At 41.9% G+C, this 24,421-nt stretch overlaps 2 protein-coding genes and 2 non-coding genes across 13 annotated transcripts in view; all 4 read right to left on the bottom strand.

Annotated features, from left to right (window-relative positions):
- The window catches only part of SUPT16H (SPT16 homolog, facilitates chromatin remodeling subunit), a 35,935-nt gene extending 27,190 nt beyond the window's left edge, over window positions 1-8,745 (bottom strand). The window contains exon 1 of the mRNA XM_012466184.2: window positions 8,579-8,745. Within this exon, the coding sequence (XP_012321607.1) occupies window positions 8,579-8,644 (66 nt within the window). The 5' untranslated portion in view covers window positions 8,645-8,745. The remainder of the gene's footprint in view (window positions 1-8,578) is intronic.
- Window positions 8,746-9,902: 1,157 nt separating this feature from the next.
- The window catches only part of CHD8 (chromodomain helicase DNA binding protein 8), a 68,923-nt gene continuing 54,404 nt past the window's right edge, over window positions 9,903-24,421 (bottom strand). For 9 of the 10 annotated variants that reach the window (XM_021674855.2, XM_021674852.2, XM_021674857.2 and 6 more), the window contains 12 exons: window positions 23,538-23,667; window positions 21,282-21,357; window positions 20,750-20,804; window positions 20,364-20,571; window positions 19,767-19,975; window positions 18,963-19,682; window positions 18,589-18,737; window positions 17,997-18,299; window positions 17,048-17,161; window positions 16,677-16,856; window positions 16,159-16,275; window positions 9,903-10,875 (listed from right to left, as the gene is read on the bottom strand). In XM_021674855.2, the coding sequence (XP_021530530.1) occupies window positions 10,312-10,875; window positions 16,159-16,275; window positions 16,677-16,856; window positions 17,048-17,161; window positions 17,997-18,299; window positions 18,589-18,737; window positions 18,963-19,682; window positions 19,767-19,975; window positions 20,364-20,571; window positions 20,750-20,804; window positions 21,282-21,357; window positions 23,538-23,667 (2,825 nt within the window). In that variant the 3' untranslated portion in view covers window positions 9,903-10,311. The remainder of the gene's footprint in view (window positions 10,876-16,158; window positions 16,276-16,676; window positions 16,857-17,047; window positions 17,162-17,996; window positions 18,300-18,588; window positions 18,738-18,962; window positions 19,683-19,766; window positions 19,976-20,363; window positions 20,572-20,749; window positions 20,805-21,281; window positions 21,358-23,537; window positions 23,668-24,421) is intronic. The other variant, XM_021674856.2, reaches the window with a different exon arrangement.
- On the bottom strand, window positions 17,630-17,733 carry LOC135274458 (small nucleolar RNA U6-53/MBII-28). Its single transcript, XR_010342281.1, has one exon. It is a non-coding gene; the product is annotated as a small nucleolar RNA U6-53/MBII-28 (small nucleolar RNA).
- On the bottom strand, window positions 23,000-23,109 carry LOC135274456 (small nucleolar RNA U6-53/MBII-28). The gene has a single exon (XR_010342280.1). It is a non-coding gene; the product is annotated as a small nucleolar RNA U6-53/MBII-28 (small nucleolar RNA).

The following is a 24,421-nucleotide window of genomic DNA, read 5'->3' as shown; positions in this document are numbered from 1 at the left end:
TTTTTTTTTTTTTTTTTTTTTTTTTTTTTTTGAGACGGAGTTTCGCTCTTGATACCCAGGCTGGAGCGCAATGGCGCGATCTCGGCTCACCGCAATCTCCGCCTCCTGGGTTCAGGCAATTCTCCTGCCTCAGCCTCCTGAGTAGCTGGGATTACAGGCACACGCCACCGTGCCCAGCTAATTTTTTGTATTAGTAGAGACGGGGTTTCACCATGTTGACCAGGATGGTCTCGATCTCTTGACCTCGTGATCCACCCGCCTCGGCCTCCCAAAGTGCTGGGATTACAGGCTTGAGCCACCGCGCCCGGCCCTCCTTTATTCTTTATTTTATTATTATATTTTGAGACGAAGTCTCGCTGTGTCGCCCAGGCTGGAGTGCAGTGGCACAATCTCAGCTCACTGTAACCTCTGCCTCCTGGGTTCAAGCAATTCTCCTGCCTCAGCCTCCCAAGTAGCTGAGATTACAGGCATGCACCACCATGACTGGTTAATTTTTTTGTAATTTTAGCACTGATGGGGTTTCACCATGTTGGCCAGACTGGTCTTGAACTCCTGACCTCAAGTGATCTGCCCGCCTTGGCCTCCCAAAGTGCTGGGACTACAGGCGTGAGCCACCACACCAGACTCTCCTGTATTCTTTAATTCATCTCTAGATTACTTTACAATAGCTAATACAACACAAATGTTATGTAAATAGTTGTTACACTACAGTTTTTATTTGCATTTTTTATTGTATTGTTATGTTTTAGTGGTTTTTCCCCTAAATATTTTCAGTTGTGATTAGTTGAATCTGTGGATGAGAAACCCCTGATATAGACCCTCATTCCTGATACAGAGTCGACTGTACCTCATAGAGCACCAATGGATTAAAAACTCAGGAGGCATTAAGTATCAGGAAGGGAATGGGTACATGTATGTATGTGGGTGTGTTCAAGGCTAAAAACATAAGGCCTGGTCAGCAAGATCAAGAGATGGATTCCTAGTTCTCATAAATTCTGACACAATCCCTAATCCATCCACACAATAATTAAACCTTTAAAAACCCTCTTTGGAGAAATGGGATCAGAAAGGCTCCAGACTTAGATACCAGGACCAGCAGATGGCAAGTGCTAAGTACTGGGGAATTAAGTGACCTTGCATAGTGAATTACAATAACTGGTAACAAATGCCCTAAAGACAAGAATTAGATACATTTTTCTTTGAACATCCTGATCGAATTCAGAGAAAACACTTTCAGATACACTTATCTGGGGGTCTTGCATGGAATATGCCAGCCCATTCACTCTATAATTGGACCCACCAGTTGAGAGGTCCTATTCATGCAGAGCATCTAGTTTCTTACTACCTTATTCTTAATACGGATGGGTAGCCAAGCCTCAGTGTGATTTCTGAAAAGTCTCCAATATGTAAGAGAAAAAGCAAGCCCAAAGGAAGAAGACAGTGCATAAGACAGGAAAAAAAAAAAAAAAACCAAACAAACAAAACCTTAAATAAAAACATCCACATAAGTATATTTATGATTCAACAACAGAGGATAAGAACTCATAGAAATAAAAAATAATAGCTGAAGAAAAAAAATTTCAATAGAAGATGAGAAAATAAAGTTAAGAAACAGTCCCTGAATCAGAAGACAAAGAGATGAGAAATAAAATTAAAAGATAAACAATGAAGAAATTTAACCCATGCCTTTTGTTTCTGAAATTTCTGTTCGGTAAGATCTAAACCTAAACAAAAGATATCACTAACGAAATGGAGGGACCAAAATGATCAAAGAATACACCCACACCACCCCAGGACTGAAGAACGTGAGCTTGAGACCAAAATTTCCCCAAAAAGAGGCTTATCAAAGCACACTGCTGTGCAATTTCAAAACAGACAGCATGATTCCAAATTTCAGAGAGAACAGACTTTATATGTATACTGGAAACAGAATCATATCAGCCTTCTCAAAAGTAATACTAAAAGCTTTGAAGCCAAACTGGCTTCAAAATTCTGAGCAGAAAATGATTTTCAACACAGAATTTCATACCTACCACATTAACAAAGCAATAGGGTTGACTTTGGTCAACTATATTCTTAACCAAAGGTGAGGGCAGACATGCAAGGGCTCAAGACATTTATATTCTTTTTTTTTTTTTTTTTGCATGAGGTTGCGATGGAGGTAGTAGTGAGCTTTTTATTTATTCTTTTTTGAGACACAGTCTCACTCTGTTGCCCAGGCTGGAGTGCAATGGGACGATTTCAGCTCACTATGGCCTCTGCCTCCTGGGTTGGAGCAATTCTCATGCCTCAGCCTCCTAAGTAGCGGGATTTCAGGAGTATACCACCATGCCTGGTTAATTTCTGTATTTTTAGTAGAGATGGGGATTTCGTCATGTTGGCCAGGCTGGTCTTGAACTCCTGGCCTCAAGTGATGTGCCCACTTCGGCCTCCCAAAGTGCTGACATTACGGGCATGAACCACTGCACCGGGCCCATCTTTTCTTGGGAAGTTCTTAGAGAAAATGTACTAAAGAAAAGGCAAAGCACAGGCTCTTGGATATAGGGAACCCAATATTGGAAAGTCCCAAGGTTCAATAGGCTTAAAGAGCAACCTGTACAGATGGAGCAGGATAATGTGGGGGGTAGAAGTGGGGAGTGAGGTTGCTTAAAAACAAATAGAATAAAATTCTATGAGTGTTAGAAATTTAGAATAAAAGATTGATAACATTATGAAAAACCTGTGGAAAAAAATTAAGGCTAGGGAGATTTTCTTTAAAGGAAAAAAATTGAGGAAATCACTAATGCCAGGAAAAATAAAAAACTGTAGACAAAAAGGAGTTAATCATACTTTATCACTTCACCCATCAGTGAAAATATGTATATGAACATAAAGAATGTAAATAGTAACTACTGATTTTACTAAAAACTATGGGGAAAAGCTATTAAGGATGGATGTGTGATAAAGCAAGCGTAACAAAACGTTAACTGTGTGATCTAGGTGATGGATATATAGAGTTTACTTAAAACTCAACTTTTCTGTGTTTAAAATTCTTCATATCAATGTGTCAAGAGAAAAATGTTAAGGTATCAGGAGGTAGGGAAGTTGAAATGAGTGTGATGATACAAAAAAGTTAAATTCAGATCTACCATAACAGTTAATAACTGTTAAATTCACAAATCAAGAAAGCAGTATACATAGATATTATTTAGAAATATGAAAGAAACAAAAAAACTCAAAAGTGGTTGCCTCTGAGACAGGTTACTTTAAGGCTTTTATTAGAACTATGATTTTGTTTTAAAAAACTAAGTATATCTACTACTGATTAAAAATAATTTTTAAAGTGAGAGTTAAATAAAATATAATACAAGTGGTAAGGAATCTGCAAAAATTGTAAAGGTGGTATCTGGATGATAAAAATTGAAGAAATATTGAAGTAGAACTACTATCTTCTTTTGAACCAAAAGGATACTGTCTTAAAGAAAAGAAAATGTTTTTGCAGTCTGGTTATAGCTAAATACCCATAAAATCAGTTACCACTGTTCACTGAGTGAGTACTATACACCAGGCACTATAGTTGGTAATAGGGATAAAAAGTAAATATAAAAAGTAGAGCTGTAGGGCTGGGTGTGGTGGCTCACGCCTGTAACCCCAGCACTTTGGGAGGCTGAGGTGGGTGTACTGCTTGAAGCCAGGAGTTAGAGACCAGGCTGGCCAATATGGTGAAACCCTGTCTCTACTAAAAATACAAAATTAGCAGGCATGGTGGCACGCACCTGTAATCTCAGCTACTCAGGAGGCTAAGACACGAGAATTGCTTGAACCTGGGAGGCAGAGGTTGCAGTGAGCTGAGAATGCATCACTGCATTCCAGTCTGGGTGACAGAGCAAGATACTCTGTCTCAAAAAAAAAAGAAAAAAGTAGAGAACTAGAGTATAAAAGCTGAGTAAGCAACATTTATGAATAAAAATCTCAATCTACCTGAGCATTTATTTCCATCTAACCCTTTCTACTGAGCATTATTAAAAGGTTTCTTGGCCAGGTGCAGTGACTCACACCTGTAATCTTATCACTTTGGGATGCCAAGGTGGGCAGACTGCTTAAGCCCATGAGTTTGAGACCAGCCTGAGACAATATGATGGAACCCTGTCTCCACAAAAAATACAAAAGAATTGGCCAGGTGTTGTGGCATGCACCTGTGGTCCTAGTTATTGGGGAGGTTGTGAGATGTGATTGTGCCACTGCAATCCAGCCTCAGCAAGAGAATGAAACTCTCTCTCCAAAAAAAAAAAAAAGAAGTTTCTCTAACACACTACAGAGCTGTTAAGGGCTGAGTACAAGTAGAGGTAATCCACTGTCTGAATGAAATAACAGGAAATGCCTATACAGCTGGCTTTCCGTATCTTTGGATTCAACTGAGTATTGAAAGTTAAAATGGACAAACATTTTTCCATGTCATTATCCCCTAAAAAATAAGTATACTATTTACAGAGCACCTACACTGTGTTAGGTATTATAAGTAATCTAGAGATCAAAAATAATGAGAGGATATACATAGGCTATGAAAATCTGATGCCATTTTTTATCAAGAACTTGAGCATTCTTTGATTTAGGTATCTAGGAATGTCCTGGAACCAATTCCCGACAGATACTGATGGGAGACTGAATTAAATTTTTTTTTTTTTTAGAAATGGGATTTATTTTCACTATGTTGCCCAGGCTAGTCTTGAACTCCTGATGCAATCCTTCCACCTCAGCCTCTGCAGTAGTTGGGATTTTACAGGCATAAGCTACAACATATTTTTTAAAGTCTTTCCTGAGCCACAGAAGACAGCTGCTGAATCTTTAGAGAACAATCCAGAACAAGAAACAAAGCCACCATAAAAATCTGCAAAGAGCCAGAAAGCTGCACTCAAGAGAAGCACCGACACTTTAATTCATTAGTTTCTTCAAAGGCATAAAGCTTCTTTTGGAGTCAGTCTTCCACATCCCAATCCGGACAGTTGGTATAAAGTCGCATGAATATGAGTACATGAATGTGAGTATTCCTTCTGAAAAGAAATGCTTTTTGACATTTTATGGCATTCTTTGAGATAAAAGGCAGATGAATGAAGTCAAGGTCCACTCATAGCAGGATGTCCCAACAGGTAGGTCTCAAATGATAAAGAGATATGCCTGGATATTGTATCCCTCAGCCCTCAAAGCAGCTGCAAACCTGGAATGGTAGATAACCTCTTCTGTTTCTCCCAATGAGCAGCACTAATTATACTACTTGGTTAAAAATAATCATAATCATGAAAAGCCTGGCAATTCCTGAATACGGATCTAGTAAGCATAAGAGGACAAAGAAACATGCAGCCCACTTCCAAGATCCACCAGTACCACCTGGGATATTCTGATAAGGTGCAGAAATCCTTTCTGCTCTTAGCAGCTCTAACTTAAAAACTAAGAGGCAAGGCTGGATCTAGACTTAAACCTCCAAGAGTCATAAAACAGTAGTACATTCTAGTCACTATTAAAGGTCTGTTGATTTTTGACTGACTCTATTTTCCTATCTCTAAAATGACACGATTTACTCAGATATAAGCTTAATATTTTAGAAATTTCTATTCAGTTAAAAGTGCATGATAACTGCAATTGTTTTTAGGACATAAGTTATGAAAATTATAATTAAGAAATAATTTTATTTACAGTAGCCTCAAAATGTACCCAACTGAAAATTAACTTGCAAAGAGGTAAGGTTAGCACCTACTCTTATTTTATTTTCCTACTCTTATTTTAAACAAAGGAAAGAAAAAGGTTAGTAGCTTATCTGTTCTCTACAAACCTGTGTACTTGTATTTGGAGTGCTGGAACTACCAGGTACAACCACTACAGCTTTTAAGGGCTTATAATCAAGAGTATCTGAAATTAAAAAGTGAGTATGGAGCCCAAATCATTCTTTAGTTAATTTTAGTCATAATAGGGATTTTTTTTTTTTAAAAAGAGGGAAGCTGACAGTACAAGGCTTGGGATTCTTTTTTCTTTTTCTTTTTTTTTTTTTTTTTTAAGAGATGAGGTCTCATCCAGGTTGGAGTGCAATGGCGCAGTCACAGCTCACTGCAGCCTCAAACTCTTGGGCTCAAGGGATCCTTCTGCCTCAGCATGCCAAGTAGCTGGGACGACAGGCACAGACCACCATGCCTGGCTAATTTGTTTATTTGCTTTTTCTTTTTTTGTAGAGATGGGGGTCTTATCATCTTACCCAGGCTGGTCTTGAACTCCTGGCCCCAAGTGCTAGGATTATTACAGGCATGAGCCACTGTACCCAGCCAGGCTTGGAATTTTTACTATTAACTTTGAGTTATTCTATTTCAATCCCAGTTTTCTTAAATTAAAAAAGGAAAAGGCATAAAAGAGAAAAAAGTTATACAACACACCTACATATCCCACTATGTTTCTGCTATATCCAGGAGGATAAGAAATCAGATTTATCCCAGAAAACTACTATCCCTGATTAAGTACATCAGAATGAAAGCACTGTATGCTGAATACTGCATACACAAAGAACTTCTACAGGTGGGTTCTGGACATATTAACACAAAAGCAGAAAGTCTTATTCATAATAGCCACAGATTTTGTTACTGGTACATTTTTACACAGATTTGGCTCATAACTTTATCTATACCATCAGTGTCTTATCAGCTAACATTTTCCCAAGATGATGTCACCAAGGTAATAAGAGGACCAAAATAAATTTTAATGATTTTGAAAAGCAAAAAAAAAAAAAAAAAAATGGTGGGTGGGGAATAACTTCCATGGATTTAAAGACTATCGTTTTATATTAGGTTTGGCAATCTATTTTCAGGCCACAGTTAATCGTCATGTAGGAGAATTTAGAGCCACACATTAGCTTTCACGAATGGTATAGAGAGAATGAAATTATTTGATGAATCTGAATCACTGGGACTAGAAACAATTTTATATCAAAGGTGTATAGTTTTAGAGTTTATGGGTAGAAAAGAGGGTTTCAAGTTTTTAGTACTTACCGATCATTAGAAAGTATCAAGGTTTCAAAACGTTTTTCTAACATAGATCATGTTTGAACAATAATATGACAGTGAGACAAGCTGTAAGAAATCATTTGGTGGAAATTAATTAAAAAGTTTAAAAACTAGGCTGGGTGTGGTGGCTCACGCCTGTAATCCCGGCATTTTGAGAGGCCCAGGAGGCGGATCACGAGGTCAGGAGATCGAAACCATCCCGGTCAACATGGTGAAACCCGGCTCTACTAAAAATACAAAATTTAGCTGGGCTTGGTGGCGCACGCCTGTAGTCCCAGCTACTCCGGAGGCTGAGGCAGGAGAATTGCTTGAACCTGGGAGACGGAGGTTGCTGTGAGCCGAGATCGCGCCATTGCACTCCAGCCTGGGCAACAAGGGCGAAACTCTGCCTCAAAAAAAAAAAAAAAAAAAAAAAAAAAAAAAAAATTAAAACTTAAAATTTTCAGCATTCATCTAGCATTGAGTTATTTTTGCTTTTCATAAAATGTAACTGAGAATCCTTTTTATTTTCAATTATCTAATGTATTTAGTCTCAAAAGATGAAACATGCACAGGCACCTTTAATATGAATGGCAAGGAAATAACCAATTTCAATGGCTTGGTTTTAGTAGAGGATAGGTTTCAACCATAATTTACAAAGCTGAAATGAAAACTGATCATTTTTCTCAAAATGTTTTTCAGGTTTAATTAAAAAAAATCTTTATTAGCTGTATCTTCCCTTGATGACAGGATTCAGAGGCAAGACTTAAGCTAGTCAACTCAGACTGCATCACAGAATGCAACTCAATGTTTGCTCAAGTTAGTATCATAAAAATGTTTAAACTGTGGGCGTTTTTAAAGCAGCAAAACTGCGTAATCTTTAAAAAACTGAGAACTGCCACAGCTCTTTTTCTGAACACGTGCCCCGGATACGCAACCAAGGAACTAATAAGGTTTTAGGCATCGTTTTGTTTTGGTATTACTTTTGTCTGCAGGCTTTCAGCGTTAGGTCTCTCTCTCTAACCCACACCAGGGCCTAGAACAGGAGGCGGTTGCGCGTGTGCAGTATTTCTTTTTTTAACTCCAGCAAAAGCCCCGCAAACGATAAAGGCTAAGAGTCCGATTGGCATCCTCCTTGCCCTTCCATCTCTCCTTTACGAAGACGGTTATAATTCTGGCGGGACCAGGGGCGGAATACTGTGGTTCCGGAGGGACACAGCGAGTGCGTGGGTGCGTGAGAACACCGCAAGAGGGGGCAGCAAGACGTGACCACGGAGTAGGAGGAAAGGATGTTGCCTCTTCTAGGGCGGGAAGAGACTGCGAGAGGTGCTGTTATGCATGATCAAGGCTGGCACGCGGGGTGGATGGTGATGGCCGCAGAACAGGGTGAAGCGGGGGATTCCCTGTTACGGGGCAGCGTTCGTGGCCGCCTCCCGTGAACGATTCGGGAGCAACGAAAAGGGGGAGACACTGAACCCAGGAATTCCCGACCGAAAAAGAAAAAAGGGCGCCGAGAAACAGGGTTATTATGGGATGGCTGAGGGGCTCCCTAGGAAAAATTACGGGATCTTCCTCACCCGCCAATTGCTGTACAGTCTCTTCACTCGCCGATAATAAGCGTCTTTGTCCAGAGTCACAGCCATAGCCCCGGACGCCGCTTCTCCTCGGGTTCCGAGAATCACGCAAGGTCCCGGCTCCGCCACCCGCTCTCGGCCCAGGAATCCCGCACTCTCCCAGTGACCCGGAAGTATCGACCTCAAAGATGCCCTTTCCGCTTCCGGGTCCCGACACCGTTAGGGATTTTTTTTTTTTTTTTTTTTTTTTAAATCCTCTCTCGGATGGGTAGAGGGCGGAGAGAAAGAAAAACGGGAGAAAATCAACAAAATGTGCAATGCAAAGAGTCGATTTTCGCGGGGTTTTGTCGACTTTGCCACTGCCGCACGCAAATCGACGTGGTCACGTGACGATCTGCCTCCGCCCTTAACTCAGCCCAGCCGCGGTTTCCAGGACCTCAGACTTTTTGCCGAGGCGGCAGCCACTAGGCGAAGCAAAGAAGGCGGTGCCTGCGTAGCCCCACAAGAGCTGCCGCGCGCGGGTGTAATAGCTCCACCCTATCAGCAAAGGAAGGGGAGCGGAAAGAGCGGGATCTAGCGTGGGGTAAAAGTGGAAATACTACAGTGTAACTGGGCACGCGCCCCTCCTGGAAACGATGGGGATGCAAAAGCCTTTAACTGCTCCAGGGCCAGAGGAATCCTTGGTGCCAGGATGCTGGGTCAAGCGGTCCGCCGGGACAGAGAACTCATACCAGGGAAATAGAGCCCAGCCTCGCGATAAACTAGGACCCAAGCTATAGGAAGGAACCTAGCTTTCGAAAGGAAAATTATATGTCCAGGCTTTATCTGAGCAGTGGGATGGTAGAAATCAGAGGAAACAAATGACTTGAGGAGCTTCACAAACCTTTAGTTCCTTCCCACAACCCCAATCCCTTGAGCACACGTCATGGCAGCATCCTTCCAGTCAGCCAGTCCCCTTGCTGCAGTTCATGAAAAGTGACACTATTCTATGCCTTCCCCCAAATAACCGTTACTTCAGTAAATTAGAAACAAAATGTACATGGTTCCTGATGAAATTCTTGCTTCCTCTTTCTTCTAAAAACTTGGGATTTTTGAATCCAGAAGTTTGTCCGCCTTTTACCTTAAATAATTCCCTTGCCTTTAGCCAGCTGGACAGTCTACATTTACATATACCCTTTAGAGAAGTACAAATGAGTTAATCTGCTCTATCCAAGGTAATTTAGTATGAATAGTACTGAACTTCAGTTAAGTGGTGCTGAAATTACCCACCTCCCAAAATCAATACTCACATTGGGTTTGAGCAAATATAGAACAAAGGAAGAGTGGAAAAGGATTAACTTAAATTTATTAATGCCAAGGGGAAGGAAGGTAACAGTTCCTGACCCTCCAGCTGTATCCACAGTTCGGCCAGGAACAGGCTCTGCCAGAGGCTAGGGCCAGCGCTACATAGTCTGTGGTTAATGGAGGTGACTAGGGAGGGGTGAGCGCACCAGCTGCTCTAGTCTCCTTTCCTTCCCCAGAAATGAGGAAGTGGTCATGTATTATTTTAGGAGCTCCCCTGCCCACCCAATCCTCTCATAAGTGGGAGCAATCAGGTACATTTTTTTTTCCTTTTCACCTCCTGGAGTCCTGGACTTCCCCACATCTCCCCTGCCCCTCCCACGTTTCCATAGTCCAAGGGCCAGAGTAAATGAAAATACAGCAGCCGCCCAAGCAGTGGGGCCCATGCTGGGGCTTCAGTCATCAGCATCTTCACTGGAGTCTGAATTGGCTGGCATCATAGGATCATCAATGAGTGAGAAGTCCCTTTCTGAGCTATCATAGCCCTGAGATAAATCATCATCATCATCTTCATCCTCATCGTCATCCTCCTCAGGTTGCAGTGATGGCAACCGCAAGGTAGTACCAGAGGCGGTAGTCGCTGGTGAAGAGGGGTAGCCAGGGGCTCTCAGGCCTGGATGGTGATGGTGGTGATGGTGGGGGTGGGGGTGGTGGTGGTGGTGATGAAGCATGGTGCTGGAGTCTACATGAGGGGATGATGCTGCACCACCCATCACAAATGGCATAAAAGGCAAAGATGCAGAAGTGGCACTGCTGTGACCCAAAGATGACACAGACTGCAGGCCACTACTGCTGTGTTGGAACGTGTTATGCAGAGATAGAGACCCAGTGCTTCCACCCTGCATAAGGGCCATCATCTTAGAAAGGTCTGGTCGCATTCTACGGGCCCGCTTCTTGCTGCTCTCTGGTGCAATAGGCCCTGGCAAAACCCGGTTGAACACCGTTTCAGTGTGATGACCCTGGGAGGAGGGAATAGAAGAAGATAATTAAAAAAAAGAAAGGGGAAAAAGGAAAAGAAACCAAAGCCAACAGAGTCCTAGCTTACAATGCTTTTTTTTTTTTTTTTTTTTTTTTTTTTTTGAGACGGAGTTTCGCTCTTGATACCCAGGCTGGAGCGCAATGGCGCGATCTCGGCTCACCGCAACCTCCGCCTCCTGGGTTCAGGCAATTCTCCTGCCTCAGCCTCCTGAGTAGCTGGGCTTACAGGCACGCGCCACCGTGCCCAGCTAATTTTTTGTATTAGTAGAGACGGGGTTTCACCATGTTGACCAGGATGGTCTCGATCTCCTGACCTCGTGATCCACCCGCCTCGGCCTCCCAAAGTGCTGGGATTACAGGCTTGAGCCACCGCGCCCGGCCTACAATGCTTTTTTACTGAATGCACCTTAGAACAGGCAAAACAAGTATAGCCATCTTAGGCTTGATTGGCAGTAATGGGAAGGAGGAGATGCTGGGTTTAGCTGGTTGATACATTCTGATATTGAAGTTAAGATCAATGATTTGGTACTGAAACTCATATGAGCTAGTTTTTGCTTTTATTCCCCATGACTATATTGTATCTTCAGTCAATCATTTTACAAATGCTTACCTTTGTTATGAAGGGGTCTGGGTAAGACAGTGAATGAATTAGTAAATGCACATAAAAAAATTCACTTAAGTGTCTCCTGATGTCAGGTTGTTCACTTGTTCTTATTAAGTGAAGTGCAGCACAACTATATTGACATTTATAATAATATCCTCTATTATCACATCAAAGCAGGGTAAATTCAAGACAGGTCAGAAAAAGACTTCTAGATGTCTAGAGCACCAAAAAAACCAAAACCAAAAACAAAAAACACAAACTCCTCAACAAATTTAATAAAATAATTTTTGTTCCACATTGATAAAAAACATATATCTGAATTTTAAATGGCTTCTCTAGATGTTCTGACTAAAAAATTCTGATTACATTCATTGAAGCTAGAAGTTATTCCTGTGGGTCCCAGGAATAACGTTGTGCTAGATTCACTATCGATTCTATATTAAGAATTCTGGACTGGGCGCAGTGGCTTATGCCTGTAATCCCAGCACTTTGGGAGACTGAGGCAGGCGGATCACTTGAGGTCAGGAGTTTGAGTCCAGCCTGACCAACATGGAGAAACCCTGTCTCTACTAAAGATACAAAAAATTAGCCAGGCGTGGTGGCACATGCCTGTAATCCCAGCTACTCAAGAGGCTGAGGCCGGAGAATTGCTTGAACCCAGGAGGCAGAGGTCGCAGTGAGCTAAGATCACGCAATTGTACTCCAGCCTGGGGAACAAGAGTGAAACTTCATCTCAAACAAAAAAATAGCTGGGTGTGATGATGCAAGCCTGCAATCCCAGTTACTCAGGCAGCTGAGGTAGGAGAATCGCTTGAACCCAGGAGGCAGAGGTTGCAGTGAGCTGAGATCATGCCACTGCACTCTGCCTTGGTGACAGTGGGAGATTCTATCTCAAAAAAAAAAAAAAATGAAAAAATGAAAAAGAAAAAAGAATTCTGTACTAGTCATATTAGGATTTTTCTGTGATTTTCTGATATTTCTCAAGAGTTTCAATTGACTATAGGGAGTAGCAGAAATACTTGAGATAAAAATAGGTAACAGTGAAGGAAATGCCCTTCTAGTAGGCTGCTCTGTAATGTTAAATTCAAGACAGAGATGGCATTAGCCTTCTAGCCCCCAGCCTTTCCCATATCAACCATTCTGTTTATTGCACTCTTGTTCTCCTTGAGGATAACAGGGAAAACTGAAACATTCTTCCACAGTAACACTTCCATCAATATAAAAATAAGCCTCATAAATATACATATATTATGTGTTTCAAATTTGTTAAATGCCTAGTTTACTTTAAAATTAATTTTATTTTGCAAATATGCATTGATTGGGAGAAAAAAATTAATTTTGTTAAAAGATATTCCATGTGGTTATATAGACACATAAATACATGTGTGCACATAGCCTTCCATATCCATGGATTCAACTATCTGTGGATTGAAAATATTTGAAGACAAAAAACTAAAAAATAATACAACAATAGAAAATAATACAAATTTTAAAACAATACAGTGTAATAACTATTTGCATAGCATTTATATTGCATTAGGTTTTTTTTTTTTTTTTTGACACAGTCTTGCCCTGTCACCCAGGCTGGAGTACAACGATGTGATCTTGGCTCACTGCAACCTCCACCTCCTGGGTTCAAACAATTCTCCTGCCTCAGCCTCCCAAGTAGCTGGGATTATAGGTGTCTGCCACTACACCCAGCTAATTTTTGTATTTTTAGTAGAGACGGGGTTTCACCATGTTGGCCAGGCTGATCTCAAACTCCTGACCTCGTGAACCGCCTGCCTCGGCCTCCCAAAGTGCTGGGATTAAAAGCATGAGCCACCATAACCAGCCTTGTATTAGGTATTGTAAGTAATCAAAAGATTAAAGTATATTAAAGGAAGTGTGTAGGTTACATGGAAATACTACATGATTTTGTTTTTTTGTTGTTGTTTCTTTGAGACAGGGTCTCAGACTCCATTGCCCAGGCTGGAGTGCATGATCACAACTCACTGCAGCCTCAGCCTCTGGGCTCAAGTGATCTTTCTGCCTCAGCTTCCTTATAACTGAGACTACAGGACTGCACCACCATGCCCAGCTAATTTTTTTTTATTTTTTGTAGATCTAAGGTCCCACTGTGTTGTCCAGGCTGGTCTTGAGCTCCTAGGCACAAGTGATCCTCTTGCCTCAGCCTCTCAAAGTGCTGGGATTACAGGTAAGAGCCACAGCACCTGGCCTTACACCATTTTATATATAAAGGACTTGAGCATCCATGGAGTTTGTTATCTGCAGGGGTCTTGGAACCAATCACTCACAGATACCAAGGGATGACTATATATGGATAAAGATTTCTATGGAAGATTAAATGAAGGAATGATTAGATAAGTCAAGTATACACAAGTGCTAATCCATTTTAAATGACTCTAGTGAACAATGATTTATGTATGCTTTAAAAATATTAACTATTGGCTGGGCATGGTGGCTCATGCTTATAAGCCCAGTACTTTGGGAGGCTGGTGCAGGTGGATCACCTGAGGTTGGGAGTTTGAGACCAGTCTGGCCAACATGGCAAAACCTTGTTTCTAATAAAAATACAAAAATTTGGCTGAGCGCAGTGGCTCACCCCTGTAATCCCAGCACTTTGGGAGGCTAAGGCAGATGGATCACCTGAGGTCGGGAGTTTGAGACCAGTCTGACCAACATGGAGAAACCCTGTCTCTACTAAAAATACAAAATTAGCCGGGTGTGGTGGCACATGCCTGTAATCCAAGCTACTCGGGAGGCTGAGGCAGGAGAATCACTTGAATCTGGGAGGCGGAGGTTGCAATGAGCCGAGATCACGCCCCTGCACTCCAGCCTGTGCAACAAGAGTGAAACTCCATCTCAAAAAAACCCACAAAAAACAAAAAACAAAAATTAGCCAGGCATGGTAGAATGCACTGGAGGTCCCAGCTACTCAGGAGGCTGAAGCAGGAGAATCACTTAAACTGGGGATGCAGAGGTTGCAGTGAGCTAAGATTGTGCCACTGCACTCCAGTCTGGGCAACAGAGCAAGACTGTTCTGTCTCAAAAAAAAAAAAAATACAACTATTACAGAAAGTAAGGTAAGTATAGCCAAGAGAAACTTTTGCAGTTATAATTTGCTGGAAAGAAGAAATTATGGTTACTTAATCCACCAAATGTCCTATCAACCATCATAAAAGTATAAGTAAATTTGAAAATATAGAATAACTTAATGGCCAAATTTATTATTATGAATTATAAAACATAGTTTCCTCTTTTTCCATTACTGACATATTATTAGTGATTTTCAACTTTTTATATATTGAGAAATCTCATGACTATTTTCCTTAGTAGACCTCTCCACACACTTCTAAAATATACAGAATTTGAAAACTAAAAGCTGGGTGCAGTGGCTCACGCCTGTAATCCCATCATTTTGGGAGACCAAGGTGGGTGGATCACTTGAGGCCAGGAGTTCCAGAGCAGCCTGACCAACATGGTGAAACCTCGTCCCCAATAAAAATACAAAATATAAAAAAAATACAAAAAATTAGCCCAGTCTACTTGAGAGGCTGGGTAGGAGAATGGCTTGAACCAGGGGAGGCAGAAGTTGCAGTGAGCTGAGATTGTGCCACTGCACTCCAGCCTTGGTGACAGAATGAGACCATGTCTCAAAAAAAGAAAAACAGAAAACTTAAGAAATTGCTTTAAAACCCACAATTTGCCGGGCGCGGTGGCTCAAGCCTGTAATCCCAGCACTTTGGGAGGCCGAGGCGGGTGGATCACGAGGTCAAGAGATCGAGACCATCCTGGTCAACATGGTGAAACCCCGTCTCTACTAATACAAAAAATAGCTGGGCATGGTGGTGCGTGCCTGTAATCCCAGCTACTTAGGAGGCTGAGGCAGGAGAATTGCCTGAACCCAGGAGGCGGAGGTTGCGGTGAGCCGAGATCGCGCCATTGCACTCCAGCCTGGGTAACAAGAGCGAAACTCCGTCTCAAAAAAAAAAAAACCCACAATTTTCAGGAAGTAAAAACTGAAAAGGTTAAATGATTTGTCCAAAATCCCTTGTTATTCAACAGAACAGAGTTAGCCCTTAATGTTCTAACACATCTTACTAATTCTTGTATTTTCATATGCATAAAGTACTAAAGTGGGTTTTTAGAATTTTATGCTCCTCTAGAGATGACAATACCACAGGACTGCAAAAATCCTGATAAAAATACTCTGGGCTAAGTGCGATGGCTTATGCCTCTTGTATTCCCAGGACTTTGGGAGCCCAAGGTGGGTGGATCTCAGGTGAGGAGTTCAAGACCAGCCTGGCCAAGATGGTGAAACCCTGTCTCCACTAAAAGTACTGGGCGCAGTGGCAGGCACCTGTTATCCTTGCTTGGGAGGCCGACACAAGAGAATTGCTTGAACCTGGGAGGGCGGAGGTTGCAGTGAGTCGAGATTGTACCACTGCACTGGGCAACACAGTGAGACTCCATCTCAAAAAACAAAACAAAACAAAACAAAACAAAACGAAAACTCTGGTTTCCTTATTGAACTGAAGATAATTCTTCACAGAAACATACATAGGAAAAAAGATAAATAACAGTCACAATCATCATTGAAAGCCTTGTAATGTCACATCTAGTGTGGGAACAGAGTGGTAATGCTTCAGTTTCTCACCTTTTTCCCATTCCTAGAGTTAGCTGTTTGTACTGGTTCCATTCCCAAACAGTTCAATTCTGCCTTATTATTTTTTTTACATCTTTGCCACTTCTGTTTTCTGCGATCTTCCATATACTGTAATAGAAAAACAAATAAGTTATCCTAGAGGAAGAGAAATCTTCTCTGGAGTAATTATTAGTACTAGTGTCTTTTGTTTCATAATAAATGCTTATTGCATAGATAAAGGATTAATCCTAGTGGAAAACTGCCATTAAGTGGGATCTCTCCAAAAAATATTAAGTAGTTTACATAATAGTTCAATAGTAAACATTTGCCTAGCACTTAGTTTAAGTACTTCAACATTATTTTATTTTGGGCATCACAATTATGAGGTTGGAAGACTGGGCATTATTAATTATTACCCTTATTTTACAGATACAGAAACAATGATATAATATGTCATGCTTTCTCTTTCTCATGCAGCTTAAGTACCAATGGAATGACTTTAAGTCTTGCTGGATGGGACTGCCACTCACCGCTAAAAATCGGGGATCGACAGCAAACTCTGGATGACCCTGTAACCACATCTCCAGTTCAGCCCGGCGAGGGGCATCCTCACCCACCAGCAAAGTACCATCCACCTTATTGATGACAGGGATCCGGGTCTCCAGGTCCACATCAAGGTGATTAGGCTCTTCCATGCACTCCACCTCCAGCTGCAAACCCAGAATCCACCCCCATAAGCACATACTCTTCTTTGAGGGAGGAAGGAAGGGGGAGCAGAGCCAATGGTAGTCATGAAATAGATCTAGTATCTTTCATCCCCTCAATCCCAACTGCTTTCATCAATTATTAGGAATAAAAAGACAATTTAATTATCACATTAAAAACTTTCTTTACCACTCACCTCTACTAGCTTCTTTCTGTTCCCCTTCTTCTTATGAAACAGTGGATGTCCATCTCCCATTACCCCATTAGCCATCAACTTGTGCTTCTGGAATGTCAACTTCAATCCTTCCTCCTAGGAAGACAACCCACCCACCCAAGACATCATATGAATTCAGACATACTAGGATTCTAGAATTCAGCCATATTCCGATTCTAGAATACAGACATTTTATGATTCTGGAATTCAGATATCCTAACTTCTGGAATTTAGACGTTTAATGATTCTAGAATTCAGGCATATTACAATTCTAGAATTCAGACATCCTAGAATTCAGATGTGTTACAACTATGGAATTCGGGTATTTTATGATATTGGAATTCAGACATCCTGACATTCCGGAAATCAGCCATACTATGATTCTAGAATCTTTTATAAGGTACATGTTTTTTAAAAGTAAAGATTAAACTTTAAGGGATGTAGGCTATGGGTCATCCTCTTGCCCAATGATAGCGAGAAGGCCATCTGACTAAAGGGTAAAATTAGAAATACAAGAAAACATACACAATTTTTCCTTAGAAAGATTTCACTTCTTTACCTAGTGCCCCTCAGGATTTATGAGAAAGAGTTTATTTCAACAACACCCAATATAGGGTAAAACTCCCTAACTGGTGTCTCTGTATTAGCATGACAACTTATCACAGGGGCAAAATCTTCCTATTCCTATGTATACTAATTTAAGAAACTTCTCTTTTTTGATTGTTAATAGAATTAATAGTCAATAGGGTTCAATAAGGAAAACAACCAGGAAAAATGACTCTTCCTAAATGGATCTTTGTAAGCTCTAATAACAGTTTACTCATTTTTAAAATTAGCTAACCAAATGAGTTTAGTAACCTATTAGTAAAATTAGTTACAGCAAGATTACAGCCTTCTTCCCCACTACCCAATGCCCAAATGCCAAACTTACATCTTTGATTTGAACTGTAAACTCCTTTTCATCCATGCCGCGGCGAAGTTTGGTGAACTGGGCTGCTGCTGTGGTGACTGCAGATGCTTCCTCCTCTGCCATGGAAGCTGCACTACTACTTCGTGGTGTGGGGACTGGAGAGTCACCATATTCTCCAGGAGTCAATGAGGGACTGTCTAGCAAGTGGTTGCCTGGCCCCAAAATTCCTCCTGTTATAATTTCCTGGCTCCTACGGCTAGAAGGCCACTTCCCTGAGAGTACAGCCTGGCAGACGAGGTCAATACGGCTTATCAGGACACGATCCTGAATAGGGAAAGAAACAAATACCATTTTTAGGGTCTGTGTGATCCTGTGATACTATAATCCTGTGATCAATAATGCCATCACTACCAGGATGGGTAAAAATCATAAGGCAGAAAGAAGAAAGGTAATACTATTAAGATTCCTAAGTCGACTGGGAAGTTTCCTGAAAAAACATGCAGCAATAAACACAATTTAAAAAAAACCAAAACCATATGTTCCTTGTTTCCTGGATATAATGTTACACTGTATTTCTGGACTCTACATGTCCAAGGATGAGGCTGTTTGTTACCTTGGGCCACTCAGAGGCTCTTTGTCTTTCCTGCAGTAGCAGAAGCTCAGGGGTCATTTGTTCTCCGTCTTCATTTGGGAATCCATCTTGGGACATAGTGAGGGACAGGAGACTCTCTTCATCATAGAGTTTTGAGTGGGACTGGTCAGCTGGTAAGAGATCCCATAGAATGTGTGAGAAAAGATGGAAGAATAATGTCATATGGTAATGGTATTATATGGGCTTTGAATAAAGGCCCAAAGAATAACAGGTCTCTTTTGACATTTTATCAAATCAAAATCCAGATCTCTCTCAAGAGGATGCATTTAGAAAAGGGAAAGAGAAGAGACGGGGGAAATAGGAAAGAGGGCCAACAGCCTGTCACATGCACTCACTTAGCTTCTCTTCCTTCTCGTCCTCACTCTCATCAGTGCTGGAGCTGGAGCTGGATGAGGATGAGGAAGAAGAGGATGATGGTGACAGCTTGCTCAAGTCCAGCTCAGAGTCTGAATCATCCTCATCCTCCAGTTTGACTGGTGGAACACTCCGGGAAACCAGAGGGGTAGTATCAGAGGGGGCTACTCGCATCTCATAGTCTTGTGGGGTTGGTCGGCTCCTGGCCACCACCTCATGCTCTAGCTTTAATGTCAGACTCTCCAGACTGGGGACCTGGGCAGCTGTCTCCTCGGGTGACTTTTCAACAGGAGCATCTGGGCGCAGGGGCAATGGTGAGGCAGTGCGTGAGGTATACTGCTGGTGCAGCAGTGGAGTAGAGCAGCGTGACAAGGATGGAGCTGGTGCTCCTGCTTGATGGTTCTGCATATAATTCATACGGGCAGCCAGAAAAGAGAAGTCTGGGTCCTGCATGATGTTGCAGTCTGTTTGGCTCACCCCATGGCGGGCTGCCCCTCGTAGAAGCTCCCCATCATGCCGAACAGGCTCCCACCATTTGGGCAATTCAGGACCTGGAGGCTGACACAATGCCAGCCGATCTTCCAAAAGGGGGTGGCATAAAACTTGTTCCCTTAAGCGCCGAAGCAATTCAATTCGGTAGAGAGTCCGTGAGGCTCTCTCCTCAGTGATGGGCTCAATGAATAGATTAGGGTCTGGGGGTTCTGCAAGAGACAGGAGTAGAAGAAGAAATTAACAGAGTTGGTTCTTTTGGCATCCATCCCCAGCCACTCTGCAATCTTGCTTACCATCTCCAGCTGCTGGGGGAAGGCGGCATACTTGGCGGCACATGGCCACAAAGCCATGGAAGTACTTGGTAAGGCTTTCATCTGTTTTTTTGTCTAGTCGAGCAAAAGTGCGGAAGCGATCCCAATGGAACTGCATGGTGTCAGGGTCATATTCCACACCAAAGGTAGATACCACTCGATAAAAATCAGTTTGTTCACGCCTTGTCCATCTACAAAAGGAAAAGTAGGGCAACAATAATCAGAAGAACACAAGAAAACTGGTTACATTTTAATGTGTTTTAGAATACCTGAAAACACAAATTAAAAAGGCCGAGAAGAGGTAGTGAGAGGTTCTCTGTAATGAGGAAGAATTACAGAGCTAAGGGGGAAAATGACACAGGCAAAAATATAAATGAGAATGTCTACACAGGAGACCTACTTGAGAGTTAATGATTACTGTACACAAGTGAGGTTTTAATTTCTACAGGTTTAACCACCCAAGGTAGAAAAGATGGTCCCTCTGTAGAGAATTCCAAATAAATCCTTCCTGAGATGGCTTTCAGTATAGGGACCATAATTAAAGACACAGATCAGCACAGGTTCCCAGCTATGACTTACCGTTGTTGTTTCTCCCGCCGTGCAATTTCTTTCAGCTTGAAGGCTGCTTCACAACGCCGCCTTCGCCGGTCCCCACGTTCTGCAGCCTCTATCTTCATCTGTTCTCTCTTGTAGCTGCGCTGATATGCTGTTACTAGGCGCCGAAGCCTAGCTGTTAGGGCAGAGCCTGGAGGCCAGAATAAATGCCCTGGCTGTTGGGTCACCTGGGCTGTGAAAAACAAAGTAGAATGAATAGGAAGTATAGCAAGGGTAGTAAAGATAATACTAGTATTTAAACCCACCCAAAGGCAAAGCACTTAGAAATCCCGGGATAGGACAGAATTCAGTGAATAATTCCCCAACCCACCACCCCACACAGAATTATACTAGTTGACCTAGAAGTTTACCTTCATCTCCATCAATCACTGAGATCTCCTCATCCATCATCATCAAGGGATCACCCTAGAGAAGGAGATCCACCCCACAGGATGGAGCGGGGAGGGAAAGGGGGGGAAGTTGGCACTCTGAAATCACTTTCTTATACGTGTCCTTCTGCGGCACCAAGGGATCAAGAAAAATTTCTAAAGAAAGGAGCCCTCACAAAAACTTGGAAACAACCAACTAAAAGAAGAACAAGAAAGTAGAACCTGAAAGGTCAGTTCTTATTAATGACTTGAAAATAATGGAACTCAGGAATTTATTAGTCAAATAATATCTTTCAATGTCCAGCTAGGGTGCCACCTCCTCCACAAAGTCATCCCTGATCTCCCCCAGCTGCAATACAATCCTTTCCATTAATACTTTATATACTCAAATGGTGTAATTCATTTTCCATTTGTATTACAAATTAACCAATATACTTCAAGATTCAGAGAATGGGAGAAGACTTAAAACCATTTAATAATAGAGAAAAGTGAGACTCAAATGAGAATTCCTTACCTCATCATCTTGGTCCTTTGGGGGACCCTGGAGTGGTTTATATTCAGGATCTTCACAATCTTTATCAAAGTCAACCCTAAAATTATCCAGAGGCACAAGAAAGTGTTAATAACATATCTTCTATCACTAAGAGGACCTAGGATGACAACCTAGCCACACATATATCCGGCATGAAATAGTCTTTATTACTATTATTTTCGGGACAGGGTCTCACTCTGTCACCCAGGCTGGAGTGTCATGGCCCTATCGTGGCTCACCACAGCCTCAACCTCCTGGACTCAAGTGATCCTCCTCCCTCAGCATCCTGAGTAGCTGGGACTATAGGTGTGTGCCACCAAACCCAGCTAACTTTTATATTTTTTGTAGAAGTGGGGTTTTGCCATGTTGCCCACGCTGGTCTCAAACTTCTGGGCTCAAGTGATCCACCCGCCATGGCCTCCCAAAGTGCTGGGATTCCAGGTGTGAGCCACAGTGCCTGGCCTAGTTTTTATTATTTATTTATTTTTTTTAAGATGGGGTTTCACCATGTTAGTCAGGCTGGTCTTGAACTCCCGACCTCAGGTGATCCGCCCGCCTTGGCCTCCAAAGTGCTTGGATTATAGGCATGAGCCACATTTTTATTTATTTATTTTTCTGAGACGGAGTTTCGCTCTTGTTACCCAGGCTGGAGTGCAATGGTGCGATCTCGGCTCACTGAAACCTCCACCTTCCAGGTTCAAGCAATTCTCCAACTTCAGCCTCCCGAGTAGCTGGTATTAGAGGCATGCACCACCACTCTCGGCTACTTTTTAAAAATATTTTTAGAGATGGGGGTTTCACCATATTGGCCAGGCTGGTCTCGAACTCCTCACCTCATGATCTGCCTGCCTCGGCCTCCCAAAGTGCTGGGATTACAGGCATGAATCACCATGCCCAGCCTCATATATATATATGTATGTTTTTCTTTTCTTTTTTTTTTTTTTTTGAGACGAATTCTCACTCTGTCGCCCAGGCTGGATTGCAGTGGTACAATCTCGGCTTACTGCAACCTGTGCCTCCTGGGTTCAAGCGATTCTCCTGCCTCAGCCTCGTGAGTAGGTGGGACCTACAGGTGCCTGCCACCACACCAGGCTAATTTTTGTATTTTTAGTAGAGATGGGGTTTCACCACATTGCTCAAGTTGGTCTCAAACCCCTGGGCTCAAGTGATCCACCCACCTTGGCCTCCCAAAAACTCCTGGACTCAAGTGATCCACCCACCTTGGCCTCCTAAAGTGCTGGGATTACAGGAATGAGCCACAGTGCCTGGCCTAGTCTTTAATTTCATGTTCACAGGAATGGCAGACCAGGTGCTAAACTTTGGGTCAGTCTGGTATAGCGTCCAATGGAATAAAAATAATTACAAGAAATTGACAATGTACCATTCGTAACTGCTTGAATTTGAAACACTTTGATCAACACAGTTCCTTTTTCTTGACAACCTTTATTATGTAACTCTTCCTCCTCCCCAACTATTTACTTTTTATTATTTCATTTTAATAGTTCATGCTTTTTTGTTTTTATTATTTTGTTCTTCTGAGTAGACAGGTGGCATAATAATGGATTTGCAATGAATAAATAACCCAGTTTCCTTTGAGGGTCCTACACTAGGCAAACTGAGGGTGTGTGATCATCAAAGAGAAATCTGTCAGTCATAATGGAATGGGTAGGCATTCATTAGTTAAGCCAACTATTTCACATGCCCCTCAGGTATTCATGTGAGAAGTGTTGTTAAACTCACTGGCACCCAAACTAGGGCAATACTGCCCTACCTGGTGGCTCAGTATTAGCATGGCAACTCATCATTGGGACATGTATTTAGGCAAAATGAATGCCTTTATGTGCAAGGTACCATTGGGAGATGATAAACCAGGGCTGAAAGTGCCTAAGGCTCTACCACAGAAGCAACATATGAGAGCTGCTGGCTGTTATCTTTGAAGAGACCAGTTATCCTCTTCGCTACTGTAGCTGTACAGAAGAGTGTTGTAAACCAAACCAAACAGAACATCAAGTAAGCCATTTGCAAGTTAACATTCATTTTCACCCTCAGTTGTATCTTATGGCAATATGTGGTTTAGGCAGTTTATGGAGTCTTTTCTGCTGGTCCAAGTTTTTGCTAAGGATTTATCACTTATGAGTATAATTACAATTAAGAATCCCATTGGGTTCAGTCAAGGCTAGGGTTATGTTATCTCACAGCACAAGTTGGAGCTTTAAAAGAATAAATACTAATGCTTACCCTTCTACTATGTCAGAGAAGTTATCCAACACTCGGTGTTCTGCTGCAATTGCTTTGTCATCTGGTCGGCCAGCCTTTTCTAGGAAACATAAGGCTGGATCTGCCCTCATAGTATTATATTTCTCATAGCCTAGAAGAAAAAGGGTTACAGTTAAAGAAAATGAGAGATTTGTTTTGCCTTTATGTTTACTTTCTATATTGCTCATAATGCAAAATATAGTTGCAATGTTACCATGGACAACTACTGGGTTATTATTATTTTGGGGGAGTTAATTATATTTAATATTTTTATAGCAATTTAGGGTCATGGAGAGGTTTTTTTTTTTTTTTTTTTTTGGAGCCGGAGTTTCGTTCTTGTTGCCCAGGCTGGAGTGCAATGACGGGCTCTTGGCTCATTGCAACCTCCACCTCCTGGGTTCAAGCAATTCTCCTGCCTCAGCCTCCCAAGTAGCTGGGATTACAGGCATGCAACACCATGCCCAGCTAATTTTTTTGTATTTTTTTAGTAGAGACGGGGTTTCTCCATGTTAGTCAGGCTGGTCTCGAATGCCTGACCTTGTCATTCTCCTGCCTCGGTCTCCCAAAGTGCTGGGATTACAGGCATGAGCCACGGCACCCGGCTAGGAAGAGTTTTTAAGTAGTAATCGAGAGTCTTAGGCTCCCAAACTTGGGATTCCAGGTGTGAGCCACCATGCATTGCCTGCAGTTTTATTTATCCCATTAAAAGTCTCAAAAAAGATGTAGCTTAAGTGCCATTACTTTTATTTTATAGAAAATAAAAATAAAAATATTCTTTTTAGAAAAAGACATTCTAATTCACGAAGTCATTTGGCTAAAAGTTAATGCTCACTGCTTTTTAGTGCCTGGGATTTGGTTATTTGGCA

The sequence above is a fragment of the Aotus nancymaae genome, unplaced genomic scaffold (assembly GCF_030222135.1).
Source record: "Aotus nancymaae isolate 86718 unplaced genomic scaffold, 86718_ANA_hifiasm-v0.15.2.pri h1tg000011l, whole genome shotgun sequence".
Taxonomy (NCBI): domain Eukaryota; kingdom Metazoa; phylum Chordata; class Mammalia; order Primates; family Aotidae; genus Aotus; species Aotus nancymaae.
Note: the sequence above shows the minus strand (reverse complement) of the source record. Positions and strands in the feature narration are given on the sequence as shown.